General features: G+C 31.7%; 2 protein-coding genes across 3 annotated transcripts in view; one reads left to right on the top strand and one right to left on the bottom strand.

Annotated features, from left to right (window-relative positions):
* LOC126741869 (integrin beta-PS) overlaps positions 1–2,155 on the top strand; it is a 49,811-nt gene extending 47,656 nt beyond the window's left edge. For both annotated transcript variants that reach the window (XM_050448318.1, XM_050448319.1), the window contains exons 12-14: positions 238–371; positions 1,238–1,390; positions 1,447–2,155. In XM_050448318.1, the coding sequence (XP_050304275.1) occupies positions 238–371; positions 1,238–1,390; positions 1,447–1,515 (356 nt within the window). In that variant the 3' untranslated portion in view covers positions 1,516–2,155. The remainder of the gene's footprint in view (positions 1–237; positions 372–1,237; positions 1,391–1,446) is intronic.
* Positions 2,156–4,866: 2,711 nt separating this feature from the next.
* Positions 4,867–19,709, bottom strand: LOC126742242 (dnaJ homolog subfamily C member 16). Its single transcript, XM_050448870.1, has 11 exons — positions 19,435–19,709; positions 19,041–19,301; positions 18,683–18,963; positions 18,448–18,628; positions 18,209–18,395; positions 17,944–18,154; positions 11,383–11,576; positions 11,156–11,328; positions 10,825–11,064; positions 10,576–10,774; positions 4,867–5,634 (listed from the first exon to the last, which is right to left on the bottom strand). Exons 1-11 carry the CDS (start codon positions 19,596–19,598, stop codon positions 5,428–5,430), a joined length of 2,298 nt encoding a protein of 765 aa, XP_050304827.1. The 5' UTR covers positions 19,599–19,709; the 3' UTR covers positions 4,867–5,427.
* Between the last annotated feature and the right edge of the window lie 131 nt (positions 19,710–19,840).

Below are 19,840 nucleotides of genomic sequence, written 5' to 3'. Positions count from 1 at the left end.
TTTCGGTTACCTTAGGAATTTGCACGAATGCTGTTTAAATTTTGTTGGGGGTTTACTTTTTTTTTTTTTTTTGAAATTTTATCTGAATTAAGGGATTACATTCGCTCGGTTACTATCACCATATCCTCAATAAAGTAAGATATCTTATTTAGTTCAGTTAGAACAGTAATTAATTATCTTAAAAGATAATTAATTTTTTTTTTAAATTTGTGAATGATTTTAAATTATTTATTACAGCGAGTGAGGAAAACAACGAATACCTCTGCCGTTACACTGACGAGGATCATTGCCAATTTTCATACGTTTACTACTATGATACCGAGAGGAAACTACATATCAAGGCTCAAGAGCAAAGAACCTGCCCGCCAGAGGTAAAATATTCAATTTTCTCTCACACGTGTTTCGTCCATACTAGGCATCATTGGATCCACTTTTGTATTCACTGATAAAAAAAAAGAAGCAGAGAAATACACTACTGTCAAGGGTAGAAATTCAGTTAAAAGTGGTAAAATCGGACGGACTCTATTTACTACATATTAAAATTATATAAACAAACTCTACAGGGTGTTTCAAAATTCACTACATATATTTTAAGGGCGGATTCCTGAGGTCAAAATAAGACTTTTTTTTTCCTATAAACATGGGTCCATTAATATTAAAAAAAATGTATGTACACATAAAATTTTGGCCGTCAAAAGTGTGCACCTCCTCAGTTTACCCCTTAAAATTAGTTTTACGACTTTTCTAAGATAAAGAGTAAATAGACCGCCTAAAATAACGGGGGTATTCCAAATTTCATTAAATTTGATGCAAAACTGTAGACACAGTTTTAAAAAGTCGATTTTTTTTACACTTCTTACGATGGCTGTAGCTTGAAGGGGGTGCATTTTAGGACCCATGTTTATAGGAAAAAAAAGTCTTATTTTCACCTCAGGAATACGCCCTTAAAATATATGTAGTAAATTTTGAAACACCCTATATAAATATGTCTATCAAATGTAGGTTATCGACTTACCAAATTTATTTAAATTAACTTTTACGAGCAACTACCGGTGAAAGCAAACATGACAACTTAATAAGGTTTTATAAATTTTAAGTGCTAATATCAGGTGCATAAAAATGCATTGTCTTAAACATTTTTTCAAAAATTACGTGCCAAACCGACCTCAGAATAATTCACCAAAAGTGAGTGCAAAAAATCCCCTTCAATTTTACACTTTATTAATGTTATTTCCAGATATACGTTTTGGGTATCGTATTCGGAGTAATCGCCGCAATTGTGTTGATCGGAATGGCCATTTTACTGTTGTGGAAACTGTTGACGACCATTCACGATCGCAGGGAGTTTGCCAAATTCGAAAAAGAACGTATGATGGCCAAGTGGGATACCGTAAGTCTCGTTTTTCTTAATTTATATTTATATCACCATATGTACCACTTTTCCAGGGTGAAAATCCGATTTACAAGCAAGCAACTTCGACGTTTAAGAATCCGACTTATGCCGGAAAAGGTTAATCGCAATCGCCCGACTGATTTTACACAAAAAACCTTTTTATTTGATTCAATTTGTATATACTAATAACACAACACCAGAAACCGTAAAACATTGCCAAGAAAGTCTCTTGAAAGAACTGCCATACTACTTTAAGTTTTTTCTGTGCTATTTACTATGAAAGACTTATGTTTAGAGGGCAATTATTATAAGTGTGTTTTTTTTTTTAAATAAATATCTGTGCCTTTTTCGGCCAGATCATGTAGTTCATGTGCCTAAATACAACAAAAAGTGTCTTATAAAACGTGACTTAGAAAGTGTGTTTTTTTTGGATATAGCGTTTAGTATATAACGCGCACGAATGTTAGATTATATATAGTTAATTTAGTGTGAAGCTATAATTATATAACACGAATCTAATTTGTTAAGCTTTAATACTGTGTTAGGTGTAAGTAAATCGAAGACTAATATCAGATTTTTAAGTACTTATATGGTAGTTAATTATTGTTTTAACTAATTAATTTTTTTGTATTTAAACCCTCAACCAATCGTGTCGGGGATTTCGTTTTTGGCCTTCAACAATCACATTGTTTTTTATTTAAGTAAATGTATGTGTATTATTTATAATATAGTAAAAAAATAAAATTTTATTAATTCCATAAACGAGTGTAACTGGTTCTTGTGTCGCCAAAGTCTTAACTCGACAATTTTCCAAATAACTGTTTTCCTATCTGTAATAGAGCAGCAGTTTAAGTATCCCATGATAAATAATGTGATCAAAATGATATTTTTATAAAAATACCATTTTTTTCTTACAGGCACTTATAGCTTTTCCTTGAGAGCCTTAATATCCTACTTAAATGTTAATATTGACATTAAATCAGTCTTAGTAAAAAATATAAATTTTTCTTCCAGGCACTCCTGGTTTTCCTCAATTTTGGCCTGGACTAAACCAAAAATAATTAAATTAAGGGAAAAATACTCTAAATACTCTCTAATAAATGGCAGGAAAATTCTTAAAATAAGTGGAAAACTACAGATATTTTTAGAGAAATATGATTTTTTACAACAGGCACCAAAACAGTTTCTCCTTAAGTGTCTAATTATCCGACTTAAATGACTCAATATTGATTTTAAATCACTCTTAGTAAGTAGAATTTTTATTTTCTTCCGGGCACTCCCAGTTTTCCTCTAATGTCTGTGTTCGATAGGATTAAAGTCGAGGAGTTGTGCAGGCCATGAAAATAATAAAATTTCGGCCAAATTCAAAAATTCGATGCATATATTCATTTGCTGGGACAAACCCTTGAATAAGGACCGGATTATTTATAAACAAACGGGCAAACCCCCTCCATTAAAAATTTGACTTGAACAATCTAAATACTTGTAGATAATGACAAATACTATTAAATATAAAATTCAAAAGTCGGATAACAACAAACGTACATCCTGGTCCAACAAATGCATCACATTGTTTTAAATGTGCAGCGTTTGTGTCCAATTGGATAAAGGGATAAATATCGATCCAGAATATGTACAGTTAAGTACAGGATATGAATAATTGATTTTTTTTCTAATAAGTTATTGATTTCCCACATTTATTGCAGATACTTTTAGTTCTGGTTATGACCATTGATTTTTTTCTGGACAGTTCAATTTTCCATATTTCTTTGCAGGCAGTTTTAAGTCATATTCTGGTTATGGTAAATTGCTTTATTTTTCACACACATTTTTTTTCAATAGATAAGCTGGTACACTAAGAGCCAACTGCTCCAATAAAGCTGGGCAGTCAATTCAACCATTTTATAGAGAAAACAGACCTCATTAACTTTTCTTCTCTGAGATAAATACTCTAACATATCTAGATAATGACTAACATATTTATTTAAAATTGTAACAGTCTATGAAATGCCTTTGAACTTGTTCTAATTTATCAATATGTATAGTAAACCTTATCAAAGAGCAGTATAAAATTATTAAAGATGAAACTGAAAAAATCACGTGTTAACCTTAGAATAAAGCTCAAAGTTTTCATTATATTTCATATTAAAGATTCCCAGATCCTTTCATAACATTTTCAAGTTCTCAATTTTTATAGAATATACCCCGTTTCAATCCGGCTTTAATTTCTAACAAAACTAATGAAGGAGCATTTTCAGACATTAAGAAAGTGAAGGTTTATACGACTGCATCAATGAAAGAACTTAACCAAGCTTTGCTGCATAAGGGCTGGACTAAATTTAGAAGTAATAACCTTGTATCATGTCATCTGTAAACTTTAGATACTTGCAATATGTATGTTCTCTGTCATTAATAATCAAATTGAATAGGACAGGTGCACAGTGTCTATAAAATGATACATTGATCATACGAATATATCAATCCAGTCTTTTTTTCTTTAATTTTTTAATTCCAGAGCATTTTTTTTGTGTCTTTCAACTCAGTTTTCTTTGTTTTTAAATAATTCAGGCTGTATTGCGATAGGGATGAAGAAAAACTAAAAAGTTAAACTTTTTTCTCCCTTTGGTTCAACTTTTTCTAAGCAGTGTTTTATGGCCTTTGGTCAGCTTTTTCCTTCATTTTTCGCCTTAATTCCATTGAGTTAATCGGATTTTTAGGGTCCACAGTCTAGTAAAATTTTTTTCCAATTCCAGGCAGTTGAGCAGTTTTTTTTATGGCAATTATTTCAAGAAATCCGTTGTCTTTCCTATTTCAGGCAGCAGGGATTTTTTTATTGAATCTTACAGTCTAACGATCCATCGAGATGTTGTCCAACCATTTGAAATCTAATTCAACTAAAAGAATTTTATTAAGCGTTTGAGAGAAATCGGTGTAGATAGTTCGATAGATCGTTCATTTAGTCCGAAAAGTCCAAATCATCAAAGTTCCTGAGTAGTTTGCGCACAGACTTAAAAATGGACAACACATAAAAGAATACGTACTAAAGAATCATAGTCTCTAAAAATGTAAATTTTAGAAACTGTTGATCAGGTCTGATGATGCCTTAAGGGTCAAAATACGTGTTACCAATTAATCGTAATATAAATTCGAAACTTTGACCAAACTAGTTTCTTATTTAAAAAAATTATCTGGAATACTCTATTTTACTCAGAAGCCAGTACTCACCTAAAAAATGCAAGTGCTTTACTGGGCAAGTTGGAATATGAACCTCAATAACTCAAGACATGTTTTTTTATATAATGTTGAGCTCTTTGAGCACGATGTTTCTAAACAATTAGATTCATTCCCCATATATTTCCCAACCCAGTCCTAACTATTACATGAATTTGATTACCTTTAGGTGGTGAATCAAAATTGTATATGCCTAAAATGGACACGACAATTTGGGTATTAAATAAATACATAAAAAAACCTTTAAAGCTGGGATCGATACTTTATTAAACTAACACAAAAAAAAACTTACAACGTAGTACTTAAATCTCATTATAAACTATTAACAATCACTTATTTATGGCACAACAATGAGATACTGTTTTCTTGATTTAATCGTTTACCTGCCTGATTCGTGGCTAATTTGGTCCGTTTGGGAAATTGTGTTAAAAAAAACCTGCTTAAGAACTACACTGCATCATCTTAAACCTTTTTACAACTATACTTAATACAGAGTCAACCTTCTCTACTGGTTTACTACAAAAGACATAAATAAATAAATAAATAAAGAGAGTCCTAAAACCGTCCTTAAAAATACTTTAACTTGACTAGAATACAATCAGTATCTCGGTGATCCTAAATTGTCTAGAACCGTGCGAACGACTTATAATAAATAACAAGTATGAAATTGTACGCTAATTAAATAGAACCGTCTCCTATGTAAAGAGAGAGAGGAACTTATAAGCTAGAGTTCTAACGGTACGACTGCTAGCTTAAGAAATTAAATAAAATAAAACCGATCAAGTAGGAAAACGTAGTATAGCTTATTTAATGGGAAATTCGGGCCAATAATTGATGTGGTACCGCTGGGTGGTGCCCTCGAAGAGACGATCCAGCCAGTTGGAGAGTCCATCGAGCAGGGTGCCTTGAAGCAGAACCTCCTCTGGTTCCGATTCAGTGTCCGAGTTAAAACCGATAAATGCGCCGCTTTCGCAGTCTTTTTCTGTTGTTTTTTCGACCGATTTGGTCAACTAAAAACCGGAGAAATCTATTAGTTAAACTATGGGTACTAAGCCACTATTAAAATTAATTATTATAAACAGAAACCGTAAAATTAGCAAGCATTATATATTCTTATTCAAGGCAGTTGGGCCATAATGTATTTATGATGTTTCCAGAAATGAAATCCTAAATTATTGGAAATTTTTGCACTGTTAAGTCGGATTGGTTCCATTTCTATTTTAATTTTAGGTAAATGAGCCATGCATAAGTTTTTCCAAATTTCAGTCAATTGCTTTCATTCTTCATTTTTAAAATTTTTGGATTTTTTCACTTTTAAGTCAGATTGGCTCTATTTCTATTTAATTTCAGGTAGTTGAGCCATGGATAGATTTTCTCACAATTTTAAGAAATTCCAGACAATTTAGGTCATTCTTCATTGAATTCAAGGCAGTTAAATCAAGAATTTAATATAATTATTCCAGGCATTTGAGCCATTACGTCTTTATCGATATTCCAGAAATTAAATCGTGAATTATTGGAAATTTTCGGATTTTTGCACTGTTAAGTACGATTGGTCCTAATTTTTTTAAGTTTCAGATAGTTAAGCCTTGGCTAAGTTCTTCCATTATTTTAACAAATTTCATGCAGTTTTCATGAATTTACTTTACCTATTCCAGACAGTTAAGCCATAATGTCTATATGGATGATCGAGAAATTAAATGGTAAATTACAGACAATTTTTGTTTTTTTTTCACTTTTAAGTCAGATTGGCTCTATTTCTATTTAATTTCAGGTAGTTGAGGCATGGATAGGTTTTCTCACAATTTTAAGAAATTCCAGACAATTTAGGTCATTATTCATTGAATTCAAGGCAGTTGAATCAAGAATTTAATTTAATTATTCCAGGTATTTGAGCCATTACGTCTTTATCGATATTCCAGAAATTAAATCGTGAATTATTGGACATTTTCGGATTTTTGCACTGTTAAGTATGATTGATCCTATTTTTTCAAATTCCAGATAGTTGAGCCATAATGTCTATAAGGAATTTCCTGAAATTAAATCATGAATTATTGTAAATTTTGAATTTTTCCTCTTTCAAGTCAGATTGGTCCTATTTCTATTAAATTCCAGGTCCAATCAATTAGAGCCATCCCTAATTTTAACAAATTTTAGGGAATTCGGGTCATTATTTATTAGATTCCAGGCAGTTGACCCGTAAGATCCCTATGGAATCTTTAGGAATGAAATACTGAATTTTTTATTTATTTTTTACTTTTTTCACAGGAAAGTAAGTCTGATTGGTCTATTTTCATTAAAATTCCAGGTAGTTGAGCCTTGGATAAGTTTTGCCATTATTTTAACAAATTTCATGCAGTTTTCATGAATTTAATTTCCCTATTCCAGGCAGTTGAGCCATAATGTCTATATGGAATATTCAGAAATTAAATGGTGAATTATTGAAAATTTTGAATTTTTTAACTGTTAGGTCATTGGTCCTATTTTTATTAAATTACAGGTAGTTGAGCTGTTGATAAATGTTTTCCAAATTTGAAGGAATTCAGGTCATCCTTTATTGAATTCAAGTCAGTTGAATCATGAATATAAATTCCCTATTCCAAGCAATTAAGCCGTAATGTCGTTATGGAATTTCCAGAAATTAAATCGTGAATTATTGGAAGTTTTTGTTTTAGTTAAGTCCGATTGGTCCTATTTCTATTAAATTCCAATCAATTAGAGCCATCCATAATTTTAACAAATTTTAGGCAATTCAGGTCATTCTTTATTAAATTCCAGGCCATTGACCCGTAAGATCCTTCGATAAGTTTTGCCATAATTTGAACAAATTTAAAGAAATTCAGGCCATTCTTCCCGGATGTTGAATCATGAATTTAAATACTTTACTCCATGCAGTTGAGCCATAAGGTCTTTATGGAGGTTCCGGAAATTAAATCGTGAATTATTGGATTTTTCCACTGTTAAATCAGATTGGTCCTATTTCTATTAAATTCCAGGTAGTTGATAAGTTTTTTCTATAATTTTATCAAATTTCAGGAAATTTACGTAATTCCTTAATAAATTCCCATCAGTTGAATTATGCATTTAATTTTCTTATTTTGAGCAGTTAAGCCGTAAGATTCTGATGAAATTTCCAGAAATTAAATCGTGAATTTTTGAAACTTTCTTGACTTTATTCACAGGTAAGCCTGGTTGGTCTATTTTGTATAATTTTAACAATTTTCAGACAATTCAGGTTATTCTTCATTTAATTCCAGGCAGTTGAGCAATAATGTGGTTATGGATGTTCCAGGAATTAAATCAAAAATTATTGCATTTTTGCAATGTTAAGTCCGACTGGTTCATTTTCTATTAAACCCATGTAGTTCAGCCATGGATAATTTTTTCACTAATTTTAAGAAATTTCATTAACAATTCCGGTCATTCACTTCATTAAATTCCAGTCAAAATCCGATCACAAATTGCGAATAGTGAACACACTGGCAGTTGTGATATGGCTTTTAAATGCCTGAAGATGCTCTAGTTAGAACGAAACACGTATAGTCTATATGTTGTGAGACTGTGTGTTTTCTTTGTTTTCGTCCAATTTGTATATCGCTCTGTTTGATAAGAATGGATGAAATTTCCAGTCAGTTGAATTATCACAAATGAAATCCTAAATTATTGGAAATTTTTCCACTGTTAAGTCGGATTGGTTCGGTTTCTATTATAATTCTAGGTAATTGAGGTTTTTCCAAAGTTCAGGCAATTGAATTCATTCTTTATTAAATTCCAGCAAGTGTTAATGAATTTAATTTCCTGATTCCAAGCAGTTGAGCCGCAATGCATTTATCGATGGTCGAGAAATTAAATGGTGAATTACAGACAATTTTTGGATTTTTTCACTTTTAAGTCAGATTAGCTCTCTTTCTATTTAATTTCAGCTAGTTGAGCCATGGATAATTTTCTCACAATTTTAAGAAATTCCAGACATTTTAGGTCATTCTTCATTGAATTCAAGGCAGTTGAATCAAGAATTTAATATAATTATTCCAGGCATTTGAGCTATTACGTCTTTATCGATATTCCAGAAATAAATAAATCCTGAATTATTGGACATTTTCGGATTTTTGCACTGTTAAGTACGATTGGTCCTAATTTTTTTAAGTTTCAGATAGTTGAGCCTTGGCTAAGTTCTTCCATTATTTTAACAAATTTCATGCAGTTTTCATGAATTTAATTTCCCTATTCCAGGCAGTTAAGCCATAATGTCTATATGGAATTTCCAGAAATTAAATCATGAATTATTGTAAATTTTGAATTTTTCCTCTTTCAAGTCAGATTGGTTTTATTTTTATTAAATTCCAGTCAGTTGAATCACGAACGTAAATTCCTTATTCCAAGCAATTAAGCCGCAATGTCGTTATGGAATTTGCAGAAATTAAATCGTAAATTATTGGATGTTTTTGTTTTAACTCGAAAAATTCATCCATTATCCCAAAGATGCTGGTCATACACTTTTATAAAAGGTAAAAATACGAAATCTATTTGTGATGCTGTAGATTTCGTGTTTTTAACTTTTATAAAAGTTTTTGTTTTAGTTAAGTCCGATTGGTCCTATTTCTATTAAATTCCAGGTTTAATCAATTAGAGCCATCAATAATTTTAACAAATTTTAGGCAATTCAGGTCATTCTTTATTAAATTCTAGGCAGTTGACCCGTAAGATCCTTATGGAATTTTTAGGAATGAAATACTGAATTTTTTATTTTTTATTTTACTTTTTTCACAGGAAAGTAAGTCTGATTGGTCTATTTTCATTTAAATTCCAGGTAGTTGAGCCTTGGATAAGTTTTGCCATTATTTTAACAAATTTCATGCAGTTTTCATGAATTTACTTTACCTATTCCAGGCAGTTAAGCCATAATATCGTGAATCGTTGGATTTTTCCACTGTTAAATCAGATTGGTGCTATTTCTATTAATTTCCAGGTAGTTGATAAGTTTTTCTATAATTTTATCAAATTTCAGGAAATTTACGTAATTCCTCATTAAATTCCCATCAGTTGAATTATGCATTAATTTTCTTATTTTAGGCAGTTAAGCCGTAAGATTCTGATGGAATTTCCATAAATTAAATCGTGCATTTTTGAAATTTTCTTTACTTGATTCACGGCTAAGCCTGGTTGGCCTGTTTTCTATAATTTTAACAAATTCTTCGTTAAATTCCAGACAGCTGAATCCTGAATTTAATTCCAGGCAGTTGAACAATCATGTGGTTATGGATGTTCCAGGAATTAAATCAAAAATTATTGAATTTTTTCAATGTTAAGTCCGACTGGTTCATTTTCTATTAAACCCATGTAGTTGAGGTGTAGTTGAGCCATGGATAATTTTTTCACTAATTTTAACAAATTTCATTAGCAATTCCGGTCATTCACTTCATTAAATTCCAGTCAAAATCCGATCACAAATTGTTAATAGTGAACACACTGGCAGTTGTGATATGGCTTTTAAATGCCTGAAGATGCTCTAGTTAGAACGAAACACAAAGTCCAGTCAGTTGAATTATCAATTTAATGTCCTTATTCCAGGCAGTTAATCCATAATTTCCTTATGGGGGTTTCAAAAATTAAACGGTAAAAGACAATTTTTTTTTTCAGTTTTAAGTCAGATTGGTCTATTTTCTAGTAAATTATTTTTTATTTTTCCCATATAGTCGAGTTATGGATAAGTTTTTCTATAATTTTAAGAAATTTCAAACAAGTCAGGCCATACTTCTCCAAGCCAATAAAATCATGAATTTAATGTAGAGCCATAGTTTCGTTATGGAATTTTCAGAAATTAAATCCTGAATTACTGAAAATTTTTGGATTTAAAAGAAAATTAAATATATCGATAGTGTGTTTGTCCTATAATATGGAACACTATATAATTAGATTCTGATTGTGGAAATGTGTGATTATTCACTTACTTTCTTCTTCTTTTCCGTATGTTTCGCGTGAAACACACAAAAATACTTCCTGTGACCGTTCAGGGCCAGAACCGTGCCCACGCAATTTCTCGGGTTGATGTTGAGCTCTCTCTCTTCAAACAGGGACATCTGCAGTAATTCTTTGTACCAGTTCAGTCCCCGCTCGATATACATAAACGAGAAATGCAAGGTTTTATTCCTAAAAAATAATTAACAATTTATATGCCTTTACTCCATCACTTCACTTACTTTCTATAAGGCCAAACAGCTTTATGAAACGGTGGAATCAGTTGCTGCCTCGACTGCATATCGAGTATAAGTAAAATGGTTCTGCAGCCCGGTTTTAGTAAACGTACGAGTCCGTTATACTTCTCGGAACGTAACTCGTGCAATTTCAATTCCGGTTGGTAGTTTGGGTTCGATGTGTTATTGTTGTTGCCTTTGTCGTCCTCCGCTTTCTTTTTCCTTATGTTTTCCTCCTCTTTTTCTCTATAAAAGCGTAATAATGACAGTTTGCCCTAATTGCTGACCCACAAATTACGAACAAGCATAACTAATGTTTTATTAACAGTTTACTTACACCAAGTAAGACATTAAATATCCGATAGCGACAATGAAGACGAGCGTGCCAAATATCGACACGACCGGTAAAATTTGCTCTTTTCCCAAACTGTCATAAACAGACAGTAAATACATCCACACCCTATTAAGCAGCTTCTTAATAAAACCTATAGCATGTTCATCGAAAAGATCCTAAAAACATTTACAATGATTTCCCTCATTTTCCTCCTAATTTCAAACGCTTACAGTGACATATGCTTCATAAGGGAAATTCTCGACGTTTTTCAACAATTTCATAATGGTTTCAGCTAATTTTTCATGGGTGTGATTGAGGGGACCCTCCAGTTCCCATTTGATCGGGGCCCAAATGTATCTCACCAGTGATGTGTCTCTTCTCCAGAACACCAGGACTCTTAATACAGGTTCGATATATTTGCCGTCTAAGGATTATTGATTTAACAAAAGGTGTAACATACTATCATATCATCAGTTATCTTATATTCATTAATTAATTATTTAGAAACAGTTAAAGTTGGATTAAACATGTTTAAATAATTATCAAACAGTATACAATGAGAATCTTGTGGCACAACAAAAAGCTTTTGTTAAACAAAAAATAATAAGTTATTTAAATTCAAGTTTATAAGTAGTCAGCAAAAAATCTTCCTTTATTCTTTCAGTTGTTATTTATCCAATTTAATTATTTTTCAACGGTACAAAATTACAAAGCCAATTTTGTTTAATTATAGAACTCTTTTTTAAAACCAATAACCATCTTTAGAGATTTAGGAGCGTTTTTCAATCCAATTTTAAGTTTTAAAAACCACTATGATTATATTTCAAATAAAGCATTTCATCTAAAACTGTTGGGATTTTTAAAAAAGGACTCTAATAATATTGTGTGTTTTAAAAATGTTTACTGTTCCCTTGTGAGATTTGTATTAGAATATTTAAGTAGTATTTTGTCACCATGTTTTTTTTAGCAGATACAAAAAATAAACTTAAATTACAAAACTCGTAAACTATTAAACCTCAAACAAAAATAAAACAAGTTTTCTACTGCTAAATCCAGTGCACAATGATATATAAAAATATTGTGTGTGCACTCACATCTACATAACAACAATATAAATAAAGAGGTCATATTACATGAATATAAATTTATACTTTATCCCATTAATACACCCTACCAATATAAATTAAAACTAAAGAAAAACAAAACATTCCAACAAGAACGGCAGACTAATTCAGATCAGATAGGAAATTCTATAATTACTAATAATAATCCATTTGGCTATTTCTGACTTAGCTTTAGAATACTTTTGCATCTTTATATTTCTTGGAAGATCATTAAATATGTTTGGACCAACACAATAAATGTGATTTCTACATCTAGTGAATTTTGGATTTTCTAGTTGTACATTTCCTTGTGATAAATTTCTATTGTTTAGACCCTGCGTTATATCATCTCTGAAATATTTCGTTTTTAGCATAAATCTAATAATTACTGTTTTAACATATAGTTGATTTATATTTGGCACATTACTCTCTTTAAATACTAGATCTGTTGGATATGTTCTCTTTTTGTGGAGCATTATCTTTAGAATCCATTTTTGTGTAACTTGCAGCTTAGAGAGTATTGATGAGCCAGCATTCCCCCATAATACTAAGCCATAGTTCAAAATAGATTCAGCAAGAGCATAGTAAACAGTTTTTAAGGTTTTGAATGTTAAGATCTATCCGAGTTCATAGAATTTGTAGATCAATTTCCTGATTTTATTTGTAACATAATTTATATGCTCCATCCAAGTAATGTTTTCATCAAGGATTACACCAAGATACTCCAACGAAGGTTTTCTAGAAATTGATTGTTCACAATTACAGTTTAATCCATTACTACACAAAGAATCATGCATTTTCAGCTCTTGAAAGTCAGGCAAGGAACGAATAGAGAGGGAGAAGGTCATAAATTTAGTTTTTTCTATGGTCAATGAAAGAAGACTATTGTCTAGCCACTTTTTAATTTTCTGTAGAGCTGATTCGGCTCTCATCTTTACCTCATTCCAACTATTGCCACTTAAAATAATTGCTGTGTCATCAGCAAAGCAGAATATAGCATTATTGTCTAACAGCTTCATAATTCCGTTAATATATATAATAAACAAAAGGGGTGAGAGAACTGTTCCTTGTGGCACACCAAACTCCATTCGAAGGCTGTCACTTTCTTGACCTAGAATAGTTGTATTTTGTTTTCTCTCTTTTAAATAGGATTCTATTAATTTAGAATCGTAGAAATCGTACCTCGAATTCCAATTTGTTCTAGACGCTTCTTTAATTAAGGCCTTCTTTAAATCTAGAAAGATACCCACTACCTTTTTTCCTCCATCTAAACATCTCATAATTCTTTCTGTAGCTCTTACTAATGCGTTCTCTGTACTTAGGCACTCTCTAAAGGCAAATTGGTTATCATGAAGAAGGTTGTATTTTTCTAGAAATTTCAATATTTTTGCCTTGAGACATTTTTCAACTATTTTGCTTAAACTGCTAGTCAATGCTATTGGTCTATAATTTGATACCGATTTTTTATCCCCCTGCTTATGTAATTAAATTATAATAGTTGTTTTTAAAATCTCAGGGAAAACACCTGTATTAAATATGAGGTTAACTAGATGTTTCAGTGGTTTAATTAGTGAGTTATAGTTTAATTTAATTATATCAGAGGAAATATTGTCTTCACCACCCTTTACCCCTTTATTTAAACTTAATATTGCCTCTACTATATCCTCATTTGATGCAGGGCTCAAAAAGAATGAATACGTCCCTCTCTCCTCCCTCCAGTTCATTATGTTGCATTTGTTCAGCCAGTCTTTCTGCAATACTACAAAAGTAAGAATTAAATTCGTTTGCAATTTCCTTTTTATTGGTTATTTCTACATTTAGGTCATTTTTTATAGAATTAATTACCGATCTATTACCCTGATCATTTGTGGCTTCCTTGATCACCTTCCACAACTTTCCGGAGTCATGAGCATTTTCCTGTGCTAATGTTTTATAAAAAAGATATTTAGCATTTTTTATTCATTTGCTTAACATATTTCTGTAGGTTTTTTATCGATTGACTAGCATAATATTATTTTGATTGTGTGTGCATTCTTTTTTCAATCTATTTCTATTTCTAATTGATATTAAGAGACCACTAGTAATCCAAGGTTTCAATCTCCTATTTTTACTTTCAATTCTTTTAGTAAGGGTGGACTTAGAAATCATAACTTTTAGTTTATCTATAAAGATATTCATAGCTATGTCAATGTCTGTTTCCCTCATAATATCATCCCAGTTCTCATTATTTAACTGCTCGGAAAGATTTTCATAATTAATAGTGTTGATAATATAATTTTTGTGTGGAAAGTCTTTCTTTTCATTGTTCAGTTGTATATTAATAAGAATAGGATAGTGATCTGTAAGATCGTTCTCCAAAATAACAGAATTAATATTTTCAAATAATTCACTTTGAAATTTAATAAGACAATGGTCTAGACATGTGCCTGTATGCTCAGATTTTCTTGTTATGTTATTTATTATACTTCCAAAGCCATTTCCCTGAAGTACTGTAAGATAGTTATTTGTTATATCAGACTCAGTAGCTAAGAAGTCGATATTCATGTCCCCAACCCATACATTTATGCTGTTTTGATCTAACTTTAGAGATTGAAGTATTCTGGTCAAACTCTCAAGATAATTTTCCGGTGATAGAGAAAACGTTCTATATGTAGCTAAAACATTTACATTTTTGCAGTTCTTTTTCAGTGAGACCTTAAGAATCTTTAGACTATCATCAACTATTACCCGAGATTCAGTAAAATATTCATTTTTAACATAAACAAGACATCCATCACACGGGTTTAAAATGCTCTCATTGAAAAACACTATATACCCAGGTATGTTAAAATCACTCTTAGAGTATATGTTATAACATACAACAACTATCACACTTAGAGTATATAACAAACTATCACAGGTATAAGTAACTCTAGAGATTTGTTTATAATTATCCAATATACTATTAAGATCAGTGAATGTAAAAAGTTTTAATTTCTTATGTACTAAGTAAGCCTATATCTACTTTTTACTTAAGTTTGGGTAAGGTCCTCTTCTCTCCTTATTTTGATGGGACGGTCCTGGTCTGTCTTTTTCAGATAAATTATTCCATTCACACAAAATGCAGCCCGGTAACCTTTAACTTTCTGAATTTCTCAAGCTTTTCGAAAAAGGTTTCTTTTAAGAACGGGAAGGTCTTCATTGATGTTCTAAGGGCATTAAAAATTATTGAAAAGATTCCTTGAGGATTCCCCTGATTTTCTTTTCATCCATTTCTTGCGGAATATCCGATCTTTCACTGTTTTTCCTGACTTTTTTCGGTTTAACCTCACTTTGTTTTGGCTTTTCACAATAAGTGAACTTTTGAAAACATCTTGTCGGACTTGCATTGTCTTATTTATTTAATGTAACACGACGTTTCGGTTGGTAAGTATCTCCAACCGTTATCAAGTGTAAACTGACCCTAGTTTTCGTCAGTTTACACTTGATAACGGTTGGAGATACTTACCAACCGAAACGTCGTGTTACATTAAATAAATAAGACAATGCAAGTCCGACAAGATGTTTTCACTGTACCATTGTCTACCACCTTCAAAAACAAGTGAACTTTTCTTCCTTATTCAGCCTTCCCACCCTGGTAGAGCAACTTGGGTGATAGCGAGCTTCACAAAGGACACAAACAACAGGATCCAATGCCTTTCTTTTGCGATATTTACAATTATTTTCACTATTTTCTTTCAGATATTTACTTTGCAAACAATCCATGTCAACATAACCTCAAAAAAAATTTACAAATGCGATAGAAACAATTTTGAAAGTATTCAAAAAAAGTTCCTATGGTTTATAGCAGTGGCGAAGCGTGAACTTTTTTTTCGGGTAGACAAACAATAAAAATCGTAAGAAATTATTAAGAAATGTGTATTCGATATTATTCAATTTAACGAAATAGAGAATGAAGGCGCATGAAATATTAACTCAAAGAGAAATATTATGTAGTAATATAAAAAATTAAAAAATAATTACTACTAGCATAAAAAGATAGATAGATAAAAATAAATACAACTTACAAAAAAACACAACATAGGTATAACATACTATAATTACTATATCCACTATTTTAAAATTAATTAAAGACAAATAAAAACACAACTAAAATAGAATTGCCAATATCGAACAGTCGTCGATAAATAACCACTAAAATATCCACTAAAAAAACCTTTTCTATACACCCAAAAATAAAAATACTAATTATTAAATTACTATAGCACGCGCCCGCACTAAATGCAAAATGCAGATTCATCAAAACAAAACTGAAGATGTATTACGGCCGACCAGATCAAGCGTGTCCAAAAACAATAACCCTCAACAGCATAATAAAATAGCTGGTCGACTTCGATAGACAAAACCTCGAATGTCTTTCCCGCGAGTAAATTTTGCAGACGTAATAGGCTGAATACTGATGCGGCCGGACCTCTGTCACCTGTTTGATGTCTATTTGGTTCGATTAGATGTTCCAAATTTCGGAAGACAAATATCAATGTGTCTTCTTGGGGCTCATATGCATTAATTGGGTGTCAACCCTGCATTTTTATTTTAATTGGTGCGTCAGGCGGATTTGTTTGCCTTCGGATCTGTCATGTTTAGATACTATTTAATAATAGTAAGGAGAGGCTACGTTCTGTGTTAATTTTTTTTAAATTTTAATTCAACAATTACATGAAATAATTACGTGATAAATTAATAACAAATAACTGGATAATTTTGGGTAGACAGTGTCTACCTTGTCTACTCGTACGCTTCGCCACTGGTTAATAGCATATAATCTCCGCAGAAGAAATTAATTATTTTGATAGAAAGCAATTACTAAAGATTCCAACCGTAGAAAATCATAAGATTATGCTTGATTTAACTTAAAATTCTTAATAGACTCTCCAGAACTGTTGGGAAAATTTGGTTTAAGCATTCCCCAGAGAAACACTAGGTGTAGATTATTTAGTATAAATTATTGTTAAAATACAATTCTCTCTTCTTTTAATTTTTTCCAGACAGTTTAGTGAATGTAAGGGAGAACATCAAGCTACAAGTCAACTGCCTAGAAAAATATTTTTATTTATTCCAGGCAGTTGTGTGATTATCCTTATAATGCCTGAAGAAACATTTTATTTATATTTGAGGCAGTTAAATATTATTATAAGCAAACATTTGCCAATTTGCCAATCTGGTAATGCATTCTATGGATATTGATTCTATTTTACTTCTTCTTAAATTCATTTAAAAGGAAAATTAAATCTTAAAATTGTCATTGCCATAATTATTATAACAAAGTTGTGAAAGATGTTTTTCATTCAGCGCTAAGGCTCAGTAACATATAGCACTTTAGCACTGTGAGCAGCAGTTTACTTCCTTAGAACTACCTAGATTTTAGTACATGTAATTGATTCCCAATGACAACTTGCTTAAATATTATTCTTAGGGTAAGTTCAAAACTTTTGCATTTTACTAAAAGTGTTTATTATGTAATAAGAGTAACTTAGTATATTCCACTTTTTGTAACTCCACCTGTATAAACATTGCATATGCGTAATACTAATAAGCATTTCACTTGATGTTGAAACTTGATGTTGGCACCCTTTAAGAACCATATGATTGACAGGAAATTGATTCTTATAAAAAGGGACAATATGGAAGTGGAATTTGGATAAAACTTACCAGGTTTTAATGCATAAATAAACGAAGCTTGCCTCTTATGATACATATAAGCAAATCTAACTTTTTCAGTTCCATATGGAAAAGTCAGAGCGTACTCCCTAAATGTTTGCCTATGCGGGTCATGAGCTGCGGATTCTTCTGTAACTAAGGCCACACAAATTCTCTTTCTCGGTTTGTTCCATTCGGGGGGACATAACTCATCCAATATTTTCTAAAAGAATTCACTCAATTTAGATAGAATCTTATGGGTCGTATCAAAATCTACCTGTGATGAGAGCCTAGGAAGTGCCAAATATTGATTAGAAGAAATGATATTATATAGTGTATTACTTGGAATATCTTTCATAGTGATGCTTGCCATTGGAAAAGAGACATTTTCATTAAACAGTAAGACAGTGTCCTTGTCCAAAGGTACTTGATACTTCAAATGAATAGTTTCTGTGTCAGCGATACTGGAAACCCATAAAACAATAATTTAGGCAATCAATTATTTAAGTTCCTTACCCAAAAGCGACCCTATGGCGAAACTGGTATGCCGTAACCAAATATCTCAGCCTCATGTGTATTTTATGAGGCAAAATCAAGCCTCTTACTCTATTATCGGTCCAACCTTCCAGAAACTCATCCAAATTATCCTCTTTTAGCCTTGTAACCATTTTATATGGGAACTTACTTTTAATAAACTCTGCAACAAAAAACCCTTAACCAAAACCCTTTCAATTAAATAAACAATGCTTACCAATAACTTTTGGAATATTAATAACTGAATGCTTATAAACGTAAGCATTGCCATCTATGAGGAACACTAGGCAAGGTAAAGTGTGAACATTTAACCTCCTACTTAAATTAGGTTCCCTACTCGAATGTACAGTAACAAAGTTGATTCCAAGAGGTTCTAAATTATCATTTAGTTTCCGGCAAGTTGGGGCCGATTGAAGACAAGGAAAACACCAGTCAGTGTAAAAAAATAGGAGGTAAGGTGTTTTGTCACTTTTTGGTAAAATCACTTTGTCATATTGCCTAAAAGGACGGCAATTATTTACTTGCAAGCATAATCATATTTAATCACATTATTTAGTGTTTTAGTTCAAACCTACCTTGTGGTTATAGAAAGTTTATGAAAAAATGTAATATCATTTTCCTGAAAATTAAAGTGTCCTCCACTCGAAGCAAACAGGTCATCAAAAGGGCTCGGAGTAAAATATGAATGTTTCTCTGGCCTCTTATAGAAGTCATCCTCGGTAATCCCTTTTTTATCATACAGAGATCTTCTCTCTGGATCAGAAAGTAACTCATATGCAGATTTGATTTCTACAAAACGCTCCTCGGCTTCAGTGGATTTTGATTTATCTGGGTGCCTAAAAAAAGGAAGTTGTGGAGTCAGTATTCAGTTCTACATAGCAAAGGAACTGAAGAAGCCTTAGTAACTTAACTTGTAAGAAAACATCCCATTGAAATAATCATAATTATTATTAGATATAAAACTATTACCATTCTTTGGCCAGTTGCCTGTAGGCCTGCTTAATTTCTTGGGAGGAGGCTCGCCTGTGGACACCCAAGATTGAATAGGGGTCACCGAGCTCCCCAAAAACCCCGATTATCAACCAAAACACGAAGCAAATAAGGCTTAAAGAACGTGTGACGTTCCATATCATCGTATTTTCCTGGGATTCGTACAAACTACACTCATGTATCTAAAATTAGGTGAAATTTTAATAAAAATTGCAGTAATATATTTATTGATTGGCAGTGGCTACGGTTTCGAGGTTGTGATTATTCCTGTCAACTGTCAAATCGATCTGTCAATGTGACGTACGGATTGCTGACAGCACTAAGGTCAGTATAATGAATGAAAGGTGGTAAGAAAATTTGAGGACAATTAAAAGCCTAGTGAGTT

Source organism: Anthonomus grandis, chromosome 11 (genome assembly GCF_022605725.1).
Source record: "Anthonomus grandis grandis chromosome 11, icAntGran1.3, whole genome shotgun sequence".
NCBI lineage: Eukaryota > Metazoa > Arthropoda > Insecta > Coleoptera > Curculionidae > Anthonomus > Anthonomus grandis.
Note: the sequence above shows the minus strand (reverse complement) of the source record. Positions and strands in the feature narration are given on the sequence as shown.

What these genes read in the sequence shown, in the direction of transcription:
- LOC126742242 (XM_050448870.1), bottom strand. Translation starts at nt 19,598, where the DNA reads ATGATATGGAACGTCACACGTTCTTTAAGCCTTATTTGCTTCGTGTTT. An exon ending in TAATATTCCAAAAGTTATTG is followed by an intron (nt 18,629 to 18,682) that starts GTAAGCATTGTT and finishes TTTTTGTTGCAG; the next exon opens with AGTTTATTAAAAGTAAGTTC. An exon ending in GCTGTTTGGCCTTATAGAAA is followed by an intron (nt 10,775 to 10,824) that starts GTAAGTGAAGTG and finishes ATTATTTTTTAG; the next exon opens with GAATAAAACCTTGCATTTCT.